The 12,914-nt window shown below is 34.7% G+C and overlaps 1 protein-coding gene across 6 annotated transcripts in view; it reads right to left on the reverse strand.

The window, feature by feature from the left end:
• The window catches only part of QKI (QKI, KH domain containing RNA binding), a 173,445-nt gene that overhangs the window by 72,951 nt on the left and 87,580 nt on the right, over positions 1–12,914 (reverse strand). For 2 of the 6 annotated variants that reach the window (XM_067293502.1, XM_013945434.2), the window contains exon 4: positions 3,170–3,220. The exons of the other annotated variants lie outside the window; for them this stretch is intronic. In XM_067293502.1, coding sequence (XP_067149603.1) covers positions 3,170–3,220 — 51 coding nt within the window. The remainder of the gene's footprint in view (positions 1–3,169; positions 3,221–12,914) is intronic. 6 annotated transcript variants of the gene reach the window in all.

Below are 12,914 nucleotides of genomic sequence, written 5' to 3' on the forward strand. Positions count from 1 at the left end.
TAATGTTAGCACTCTACCCTTGTATTTCATCTCTTTTCTCTTATTTTTTCACTAAGCTGCTAAGCTATTTAACTAGCATGTTTATTCCAAAATTTCAATAATCTTCTGGTGAATACACAAGTATATATTTAAATATATTTTTGTTTTCTAATCATTTTATTCCCTCTTCCTAATATACCTGCATTATTTCTATATTTATAGAGTTACAACAATTAAAAACTGAACATATTAGTAAAGAAATAACCTGGACACCAGTACAAGACAACTGGAAATAACAGGCAAGACATTGATACAATACAAATTAAATCAATCGTCACTAACTTCTATTTTAAAAATAAAACAAAAATTCATCTTATTATAGAGAATACAGAAAACACTCCCCAGATCTGTTACTTGAGTACAGAATTAACAGTAATGGTAACTCTCTCATGAATTAAATTAAAACCAAGTCCTTGGAAGAATTCAGAACGGTCTCAAATGATCTCAACACACAAACACACACAAACTTTCCATGTATTTACAACTGAAACCTTGTGCATATAGTCTGTAATTATACTATCTTACAACAGCTGCTGCCTCTAATTCTTGCTACAATTATACAGGATCCAACACACAAATTACCACCTAGATACCTCAAAATGTGGCCACTCTTCCGCTCCTCCTTTACAACCAATTTTATGCAATAACTCTATTGATCATAATGACTGCAGAATGAGGGGTATCAAACATGTGTCAAGCATTCTTAAAGCTAGATTAAAATGCAATGACAGTCGTGTCAGTAAAGACTATGGCTAAACGCCAGCTTGGCCTTCGTATTAAAAGGCTCTCAACAGTACTGCTGGCAACATACCGGGGGAGCCTTTGCTTATAGCACAGAGATGATCAACCTTCAGGATTTTAATCTCACATATCTCTCAGGTGAGACCAATCGAGTAACAAAACAACATAAACCAGTAAGGCAATTGGTAGTTCCCTTCAGCAGTACTACTTTAATGATTCAAGGGAACAAGAATATTATAACCAATCAGTACTCCCTAGCCGTTTTCATTACTCTGGCCCATCAGTGAATATGTCCTTAAGTCTTGAGTTTGGACTTCCTTGTTTGCTTTCTACACTTAATGAGATAAAGACCACATAATTTTCTGTTCATTTAAAAAGCTATAAAGTACTATCAGTCCTTTATTTAGTATTTGTGTAAGTCTTTTAAAATAAAAACCTTATGGAAATATTCAATAGGTAAAAATAACTTTAAGTGGTATTATTGAAATGACATTTCCATAAAGGAATAAGTGATGACAAATTATTTCTGACCACTGTTTTTTTTAAAACTTGAACGTAAAATGCAATAAAATCCGTGTTTGTTGCATAAACATAAGAAAAAAATGAAAAACATTCATAATCTGAATTTAAAGTCAAACATACACTAACATTTGTACTGCACACATGTATATCTGATCTTAGGAGAAAATGTTTAGAAGTGCATCCTTCAAGACCAAGACCTGTATATTGTTTTGAAACCATGCAACATTACATTTTTATTAGCAAGTAGGAAGGGGGAGATCAAAAAACAACCAGTTTCCTAACTGAATAGGTTTGAAGAAAGTTCTTTGCAAAGCATTCATGGAAATGAGATGATAATTAAGAACATTAGCAGGCTACTTGTCATTAATATTCTCCATATGCTACAATTGTATGCTGCCAACAAAATTAATACATGCTTTAAGTATTAGCTATTACATTTTTGTCTTTGCACTATATTACCGCCATAAGAATTCATCCAAATCTGTTGCAAGTGAACTTAATTACTTCCAAATAGGAGACAGAGGCCAAGAATGTTAACAAATTCCAGCCCATCCCACAAAACATCTCTGATATTTCAAAGAACTAAAACCCAAATCTATGGTTTTACCACTTTGCCTCCCAGTTCTCAATTAGCACCCATCTAATATCATTTGTGGTCAGAAAGTTCTGGTTTCTTTCAAATGTCTGCATCTTTAAATAAGAAAATTAAACACAGCAAAAAGTTTATTAGTGGTGGAGCAAACACTTTCCAAGCCTGTACATTCCACATTTTGTGTCTAATAAATGAGCTGGGGATCCCACAGAATTTACCGTCTAAAGATGTAAGAAGCATCATATCCACAGCATATCAATAAGCCACAGCCATCCAGCTGAACTAATTGAAGAATAAGTATTGCACTTTGCCTAGAGCCAGTAGATCCACAACAGTTTAAGCTATTCTAGAGTCAGTGCTACTGGTCCCTCCTTGATTTACCCTGGTGTTTGTGGCCCACTTCATGATGCTCAAGAACAGAGAAAATTTCTAGCTTTAATCTTCTGCTGGTTTAGCACTGAAGCAGCTCATCACAGTCATTCAAACCACCAATCACTTTTACAAGGACGGGAAAAAGTACGCCTAGCAAAGGCTGCAGCAGGAGCAGTACTGAACACCAGCAGTATTGACTTGAATCGTCTTAAGAACAGTCCTGGAACTGCAGCCTGAGATACTTCAAGGAGTCAAATTTCCTGATGAGCAGTAGGGCTCAGAGACTGACTGATTTTTAAGACTTCGACAATACAGATGCATAGGTCCTTCCTGCATTTCCAGTACAGTCTTCAGAAAAGAGCAAAACAACTGCTTTTTTAAGAACTCAAGTAGTACCTTTAGGAGACGCTCAACATGAGCTCTCAGAAATGTCCCCAACATAGAAGTAATTACAGGTTTAGATCCAATACATAAGAGTTTGTTGAATTTCTCAAAGTGGCAGTGCTGAAGAACTGATTTGAAACACCAGCAGTTGGAGGTAGGAAATACGAGCCACTGATTTTTTGAAAGAAGGAAATCAGTATGATGATTCACCCCAAACAATTTGCATTTTGAAGACAGGTTCCAAAGAGAGAATTTTAGCAATTGTTATCAAAACCCCTTAGTAATATTAAGTCTGTATATTTTTACACCAAGTAGGTATTGCAAAATGTGTAACTGAAGTGAAGCCAGTCAATTAGCAATAAAAGCTTAAATATATTTTTCTTCACACCAGGCATACAAAGTAAATACACTGTTTGGGAAGGGAGGGTTGAGGTTCTTTTTCAGCCAGGGTCTCCTCAAATTGTAGCTGACTCACAAAAACTTACTGCAGCGTTTACAAGAAGTAAAACATTTACTTGCCTCTACCTCCAAAACTGCTGGATCATGGTTGTCTCTGCTCTTAAAGGACACCTGAAAAGCAAAAAAAATATTGGGCTTGTGCCCTATTTTGCTTCTTTAAGATGTTTAAAAGAGGCATGAAGGGTTGGAAATAGGGTCTTTGTTTTGTTTTATCCTGTGATGAACATAATTTATTCCTTTTTGTTCACACTTGAGATTCAAGTCCTAAGAAGGCATGATATAAGAAGATCTAGTTAAGCAAGAGCAATGCAAGAATCAAGAAAGGCTAAGTCATAGAAAAGGAAACAACTTCAATTTTCTTTGTTTTTTCCTCAATCAAGTCCTACTTCATTTGAGTGACCAACAATTCTGGAAAGAGATGTTGTACTGAATACTCCTCCACTACCCTCACTGGTGTTTTGCATGCAGTTTTATGAATTAACATTATATAACCTCTTAGAAAAACAAACAAACAAACAAACACAAAAGCAAGAAAACCCCAGCCCCCTAGAAATTCTGAAGAGATCATATTTTAAATCTATAAGATAAAAAGCAATGAGAAAAAAGTCTCAAATCCTTTTCAGACCCTCTTTTTATGTAGCAAAATAGCAAAAAGTACAAGCTCAGTTTTTATAAGTCCTTTGCAAAAGGACTCAAAAATTTACTGGTTAAGAGGGAATAAACATGAGCTGGCTAACTAAAAAAGGGAGCCAAGCATGATGTTCTCATCCACCACTAACCTAAAAGACAGTATGTATATATGCTGTAATGATACAGTCATCAGGACATAAAAGCTTTTTCAAAAATTTTTCTAAAAAAATAACACCTTTCATGCGATAGCAAGATGCTAATAAAAAAAAGTGTGGGAGGGGACTAACAGTGAAATTCATAGTGGATGCAAAAGAGCAAAAAGGACCATTTTTTCTAATTAAGGAATCCCAGAACAACAGTTTTTCAAATGAGAACCATCTTTTAAAGATGAAATACTGGTAGCTTATATACAAGAAGGTTTTGCTAATATTCATTAATGTCTTGAGATGCTCTACATGTGAAGAAATCGGCAAACTACCACAGTGAGCATCCACCCTTGCATATATAAGCCAAAGCCAATTTACACAGAAGACTAAAGGTGCACTCGCTCAGTTGTGTGGCACTTCCACAGTAGAAAGGAATCCCATTTAAAAGTTGGGGAACAGAGGAACTGTGACTAAAAGACTTTAAAGAAGAATTGAGAATTAAATCAAAGTATACCAAGTCCCAGTTTCACCGCTTTAACCACACAGCTTTTCTACACAGTAATACATAGTAATTCGAAAGAGATTTCCTCTTCTGCTGTAATGTAACCTTCAATAGGATACAAATCTTAGATCATACATTCAGAGTTTTTGCTACAAACCAGAACCTCATAGCATCTTTACTAAGTGCTCTGCAAACTTTTATTTTCACACCGTAGATCAGAAACCAAAGCTCATATACGACCTATGTGAGACTATTACTCAAAAGAATGACATATAAACTGAATTTAAATTACAACGATACATAAATCTATGTTGGGGAAAACGTGCATATCAAAAAGGTTCCTGTGCTTTAGTCATCCATTTCTTCTGCATGAACCTGGTGAAAGGTGTAACAGAAATATACTACAACAAATTGCTATTAAGTGTAGGCTGCTACATGTAGGCAAATTCATAAAAGATCTCATTTTAATAAAGACCATACAGGAAATAATCAGTTTGTTACAGAACTGAAAATAACAGTCAGATAAAGCACTTGCACTCCCCCCCACAAATAAAAACCACTTTACCAGCAAAATACATGCAGCTCTTAACACTAATCTCCCCCTTAAGTATCTGATATAACTAACGTTTGTTCTTTACCAGTAGAATGTGTATTAACTATTTAACCAACTACAGTAACACCCCACAAAAGTCAGGACAAAGTTTTAAGTGCAAGTCCTGTGTTTAGCCAAGCATGCATAGTGTAAGAACAGGGCTCACCTTAATTTCCTTCCTGTTCTATCCCCTTCCCCTACCTGCAGGCAGGGCTGAGATACATGCCACTTTTGTGAACAGAATGCTATGTTCTCTTAATGTGTATAATCAGGTCTGAAACAAACTACAATAAAATTTTAGGCATTAAATTGCCTTCATAGACAACATACGACTACTTAATACACCAGTGCTCAAGCTCCAGCACAGAAGAAATGGATGTAACTGCAGTCCAGTGTACACCAAGCAACCAGTGAGCACAGCTTGTCTTCCATAAAGAAGTTGAAGCATATGAACAGGATAAATACATAGATAAATCAGTGGATGAACAAAGTACTTGAAAATAAAAAAGCTGTTGTCTTTGAGACATGAGATGTCTCAAAGAGTGATGAGAAAGTCCTGTTAAAGTACACTATCATATCAAGTGAACATAAAATTGGATCACATTTCCAGCCTGGGAAGGATGAAAGGAACAGAAGTCAAGACACAGGACTATGAATTGTGATCCCCCCACCAAATCACTGAAAAACAATACTGGATTACTGTCATGACAATATACACACACAACAACATCCTTTTTAAAGGCAAAAAATAGTATGCCATGAATTTGCAAATTGGCTGGAGAAGAACATTTACCTATTCTTCCTAGCATAACTCTGTATGAATGAACCTTGAAGGTAAGCATGGCCTCTAGGGGTCAATGCTGCTTGCTGAAGAGTCAGACAAATCTTAGTTTTAACAAGCCTTGATGAAAAAGACTGAGAGAAGAGAACATGTATGTAAACATACTATCTTGATTTCTCTGCATCTTTTAAATAACCTTTTCCATATCCACATTTTTGGAGTGTATCTTAAAGAGGAGAGTGGGAGTACAGAAAATATATTAGCTGAGCAGCTGATCCTGGAAGAGCTGTGACATCAACTAAAAATACATTCAGTCACATATGAACAATAATTTTGTCAAACTATGAAGTGCAGATCAGCAAATATGCTCTAAAACTCATCTGCACTGTAAATTGAAATCACTGCTGACAGAAAAAGTTGAAGAAAAAAAATTTACTGACAAATTGCATTTTAAAATGCAGTAAGCCTCCTGAAATTATCAAAGTATAATAATTACAGTATCTCTATTCTACTTGTATCCACGGATTACAGAACACAAGTAGCAAATCTCAAAAAATATTAATAATTAACTGTGAAATGCATTTTTAGCTGGGCAGTTAAATACATATAGATTGTTTTAACAGCTTCCTCTAATAGCTTAAAACACTGTCCCATCTTAGATGAGTACATGATGGAAATGTTATTCCAATTATTTATCAACAAAAACTACTAAATCTGATAACCAAACAGTAAAGAAAAATATTGTGGATATCAAGTATTCAAAAACACAGGCATGCCAACACTTTCTGCTAATATATACATATACACGCACATCCACATAGGCACAGACACACAATTTTAACATCTTTTTCTTAAACTAAGAAATACGTTTGCACTGTATATATTCATTGATAATTCAAAGAGCAGCCAAATTAACTCTGAATAAGCACATCTGAAATTCCTGGCAAAGAAATAGCTAGTACACAGCTCCATACTGAGTTTTTCATTTGTATATTTTAAATGCTTCCCTTCCATTGGAGCATAAACATTTTCTGTGGGATGCAGACATAACAAGACACAGTCCTGTTAGCTACGTCATTCCAGGATACTGAAACCCATCAAAGGTGTAAGTTTTGTATCCCCTTATATTCTCCCTCACCCCCACAGTAATTACGCAGATCTCAACACTATACCACTATAGCTGCTGGTAAGACAACCAAGAGAATGGACTGAAATTCAGAAGAATTGTAAAATACTAGTTTGATACATATGAAAATTACTCATTTCAGCTGCAGAAAGCAAAAATTTGTCTACCTTCACCCAAAATGTATTTGTAAAAATCACAGATAAATAACATTTTTGAATACATTTAGGAAAAGCATATACTTGCTGCTACCACTGCCACTATTTTGTAGAGAATGCTTTTAACACACTGTTTGCAGACTTTCACCTGATCTCTCAGGCCTGGCCCAGCTGATCTGATTTATGACTCAATCAAACTTGTTGCAGAATTTTATCTCCTGTTGCCTATTACTGGGATCATGCTTCCCTTTTTCTTGAAAATCCATGAAGACAGTCTTGAATCTGTCACAGAGACAAGCATGCTTTTCTTCTCTTCTTTACTTAAAAAACAAGCAAAAAAACCCTCAAAACACACTGCTAAGCCTGTTTAAACCAAGAAGCTTTTCTAAACTAAGTCATAAAGGCCAGAAACACGACACATAACAAAAAGGACCAGCACTCTAATCATTAAAACTTGTTTCTGAACACTGTTTTTTAATTCAGCATTAATGAGGCATTGACTACAGTGCCTTATTCAGGAAACAGCCAAAGCAACAAAACTTCATATACAAAAAATTCTGCTTGATAGAAATTTGAGTTCTCTGAGACTCCATGTGGACAAACAATATCTGAGCAAAATAGCCCCCAAATTTTAGCTTAATCCTCACCAATAAACTATTTTCATTTAAGCATATCTGAGTATATGAATAAAGTATATGAAACACAAAGCAAAGTAGGGGAAAAAATCCTGAAATTCAACATTATCCGAGAATTATTAAACATTTCAGTAGCATATACTCCCATTACATATAGGGAGAAAGTGTTATTTATAGAACAACCTGGGAAATCAAGTATTACATTACGTGACATTAAGGTTTTATCCAGTGCATGTTACTGCTATCCCTCTCTTTACATCAAGCTTAACTACAAGTAAAATTTTCCAGATTTCAGAGAGTTTGGCCAGAAGGAATTATTAGGATGATCTAATCTGGCCTGCAATAATATCATAGGTCATTACTTTTCAACAGAAAAAGAACTGCTCTGACAGTAATTGTCACAAATTGGTTTAAAGCAGATCCAAGGTCATCATAACTTGACTCAGCTAATACATAGAATTAAAGGAAGTTTCTAGATGGATTCTCCATTTTTTGAAGATGGTTTTGAATCATCCAAAAATCTGATTTAAAAAAATTCTTAGCTTTGAGACACAGACATTCCAAGGACAAAATGGCAAACTCTCCTTACTCTCTCTCTCTCAGCAAGTCTTGATTTTTTTTTTTTTTAAACTCCCTAGAGAAGCACATTCTTGTTTCAACTGCCCAAACTGCTAAAAAAAGGGAGAGACAGGATGAAGAACATCAATGCCACCATCTACTTTAAAATCTTATGCAGTTGTGTTTAGAATAATCTCAGCAGAGAGAATACTGTAAACGCTGGGTGCATGTAAACGTACTGTTACACATTTAACGTGCAGATACAATGTGAGATATGTTCTATAAGCCCAGAATTTCAGCATCTTAGTTACCGATTTCATTGGCTACATCTGCAACGAAAGCAAATTTTATGATACACTTTCAGAAGGACAAAGTTATTTGATTTGTTCACTGTAACTGGCATTTTCCAACTGGAAAGTAAACCAAAGTTTAATAGATTGGAGAAGAGAATTCATATTCAGCCTCAGATGCCTAGGATCTCCGCCCCAGCGTATTCCAGGCTTCTAGTTCACTCCCGGCCTTCCTTGTCCACCAGCGAGCCGACAATCCACGAAGTTTGTGTCAGAAGCAAAATTCGGAGCTCCCCAAGAGAAGCAGTGTGTATAACAGATGAAGGGGAACCCACTCGAGGATGCTAACAGATAGAGTGAACTGGCGTTTTTCCAGAAGGATTACTAAAAAATGCCTTAAAAAGTGCCTGCAAGTCCTAAAAGAATGGTCAAGAATTCAACTGCAAAGCATGCTCAGACCAAAAGCATCTAGGAAAGACAATCACTAAAGAAGTGTTTTCTCTTGTTAGTTTTCTATGTTTTAAAATTCCAAATACTTTCATAACATAGAAGTTATTTTCTTCTTTGTAAAGAGAAAAGCTGGATGTAGAGATTATATCACATCAAAGTAGATTAATAGCTATCCAAATAGAGACAAATTATTTTAAACTCTCTATAGCAACATTATTTTGAAATGTTGTATATCAAAATAGGAAATTTCAGCTAAGAAAACAGGAAGCAGAAAAATACTCAAAAATATAATTCAAATGCATAATCTCAACTCCAGTATAAGCAAAGTGCTATAAAAAAAATCAGTAGTTTATTTTCAAATGACCAAAATCAGTGAAAATTTGTTTAAATTAAATTTAATCCTGATTAAAGAATCAGATACACTCATAATCCTTGCTTTATAGAGAACAGAAAGCATGATATGTCCATTTAAGAAAATTAATTCTGCAAGAATATATTTCTCAGCTTTATCTGAAGTTGGGATTTGATATAAAATACATGAAAATTTAAGAAAGCGTCAAACAAACTAGATTAGGTAGTAGAGAAACACTAGCTGCAATTGGACAGTATGGGCTGCAGTACTCATCTGAAAAATGAGATTACCTTTCAGGAAACATACCTGAACACTGGAAGCTACCTAATCATTGCAGAAACTAATCCTATGTGGGGCAGCTAACTCAGGTATATGGATACTGTATTGCAACACTGGAATGCCATGAAATAGTTACCCTAATCTAAATGCACCTCAAATTCACTTTCCACAATTTTTACAGTATGGAAGACAGAAAACTGGAAGAACAATTAAGAAAAGAACACAGTTCATTCCACTTCAAAATGCCAGATTATAAATACCTTAATGCTCACTATTTACTCAGTTGTTTACTTTGTATGGAAGGGGAGCCAAGTGTGGGGCAGAAACAAGGTTATATTTATTGACTTATGAATTATCTAAATTGCTAGTTACATCCATTTAACTCATTTCATGGAACTTATCACTTAATACACCCCAAAAAACATTTTTCTTTAAGAGAAAAGCATTCTATTTCAAAAACATACCATTTGTGAAATGTCATCTATCTAAACAAGACTTTCCACAGTTTTCTTTCTGTAGACTATGAAGAATTTACACAATTAAAACATTTTTTTTTTCAAAACTGACTTTTCACTACAGTTTTGTTTGCTTTTTGTGGGATTACTAAGTTTCAATACCAAACCAACAGATGTTTTTCTACTCTTAAACAATGATGCTCTGTTTAGGTTTTTAATAGAAGAAGAAAATCTTTTAAGTTTTCCACACCTTAAAAAAACTCTTAAAATATTGCTGTATCTGCTTTGAAATATTCTTTTAAAGTTTACATATAAGACTAGCTGAGTGTGCTAACCATTCAATATGTGAGATATGCCTCGTGAACAAACTTCATTAATAATGCCTAATTATTGCAATCAACCCATCTTACTTTCTGCATGGGACCTAGGTTTACCTAATACTTCTTACCTCTAGCTCTGACAGTCTATTTGAATTACAGTGTATTTCCATATTCGTTGAGATCTTCAAAGAATTTAGTGTATCCACTTTAAAGCTCTTCCAGAAGTTACTCTTCTTCACTTACTGTTTCACATTTTTGGCCTAGCTTCAGCATCCAGCCATTGAATAGCTTTATTTTAGAGTGAAAAGCCTATCAAACTTTTTACAGAATATAAAACTTCAAAACTATTTAAGGAATGCAATCCAATTTCTTTGGATGAACTAAATAAAAAATAATTTAAGTGTTACTGTAACAATTCTAGGTCCATTGTTATTATTTAATAGTGTATGCTTTCAATTTTACAGTATCTTTCACACAGCATCAATATCAGAAGGAAACAAAGAACCATACATGCAAATTATTAAGTCTTGTAGCTTCACTTTCCTGCCTTATTCCTCCTTGATATTTCTGTTTCCATATGGAAAAACAATAGCTCCTAAGCAGAGAATTGCAACTGAGTGACTGACAGGGTCCCATCCAAAACACAGTTTGGTCACCATTCCTAAGAAACATCCAAAAGGAAAACATGCTGTGCACAAGAAATGTTTTGGCTTTTTTTTCCCCCTCTAGAAAGGGGCAAACGTTAACAAAAGCCAAGAAAACCAGCTATGTTAATTAGCTATGTTAGAGCTCTTCTGACACATTAACGAGATTTCAAAACACAGTGAAATAAGGAAACCGTGACAACAGATGCTTCATGAAGATGAATGGCAGGAAACAGGATGGGATAAGCATCTTCCAAATTTATAACTTCCATATTAAAGTTTTTTTAAAAAAAACTCCATTGTAGCCAGAATTGATAAAATGCACCATTTAAGCGTTATAAAGAATAAAAAAGATACCTTGTGTTAAGAAGTTTTCTTTACTGTCAGTAGGTTCATGAAAAAACAAAGCAGCCTCCAAGCAGCTGAAAAAATTCTGTTTATTTTCTTTACCTCATGTCTCCTCCACCAGATAAATGAGAGCATTATCACTGTTTAATACAAGTTTTAATTGAGTACTGTCACTGGTGGGAAGAAAAGTGCGGAACCACTACTTTCCATATCAAACAAAGCAGGTAATTAACAGCTATTCTGGCACAATCCCTTATCACCAAAATACACAACACTTAAGTTCTCTCGATGCCAACGCTTTCCTACAACAAAGGAAAGCTGATGTTTCAGGGTCACATTCTCTCCTTTAATACACAAGCATAAATTTACTGCTCAGTCAGACACCTATAATTAAACACAAGAAGAATATAATTCTAATATTCAGACAGGCTTGCATATGAGTGGGATATTTCCCCTGTAAAGATGATTGCCTTACATTTTTTTTGGTTTCAAGTAGCTACAGTTCACTTAGTTTTGATTACATAGCAATTAGATATGCAAATACCAGAGATCCAAAAAAATGCTTTTTCAAATGTCAGATTATAAGCAATCAAGCTTATTCTTTTCTCCGGTACACACAAGCCATTCATTAAACAGCTATTGTCTTAAAAACGTTACAACAGATTGCATTTATCAGGGTTTTAGAGACAAATATGTGAGTACACATTACACAGAACATGGCTCATCAGGGAATGAAAACGATCTTACAATTAATTTAATATATATTATGTGATAGTGGTTAACCAGCTTGGAAGTAAATACCATGCTCATTGGGGCACTGTACTCCCTACCAAAGCTATCAATACCTAAGCTCATTATAACTTGAAATTAACAAAAATGCTTTAGTTTGTATTTTTTAAATGATAGTGCATATATGGTGTTAAATTACTCAGCCAAAAAATGCAGAATTACTGAAAATCATTTACTTTTTCATTGTGCTTTAAAGATATCTTCATATAAAAAAAAATTACTGTCAAACCACACAGTCATTAGCTTATCATTTGATTTATCGTTTTGGTAAGAAGAGCAGTTTCAATTTTGTGTGTGTGTGTGTGTGTGCCCACAAATATCCTCTCTTGGAAGCATAAACTCTTAGAATTTCATGCATCTAGATCACAATATGAACTTTTTCTGTGACACTTTCACAGAGGCTTTAAAAGTAGTCTACAGTTTCAAAGACTTACTGATCACAGGTTAAAAAAGCGGGAAAGAACGTTTGGCAGTAACTCTTAAAGAGTAGGAAAAAGTAGAATTACTGTACTAAGCAGATGGACTAAGCTATTAAAAAAAAAGTTACCTACAACTCTGGTCTGCCACTGATAGCTTGAAGACTGCTCTTGCAAAACTCAAATCAAGAAAGAACAGGAAATGACTTGGGGGGGGGGGGGAATGGTGTTTTTTTTAAATTAAGCACAAACCACCTCGAAGCTAATAGGAAAAAAAAAAAAAAACCTCTAAACAAGCTAGTATTTGCTTTAACTGACTCAACTGCAAGGAAGTGTA

The sequence above is a fragment of the Apteryx mantelli genome, chromosome 3, assembly GCF_036417845.1.
Source record: "Apteryx mantelli isolate bAptMan1 chromosome 3, bAptMan1.hap1, whole genome shotgun sequence".
Classification (NCBI taxonomy): Eukaryota; Metazoa; Chordata; class Aves; order Apterygiformes; family Apterygidae; genus Apteryx; species Apteryx mantelli.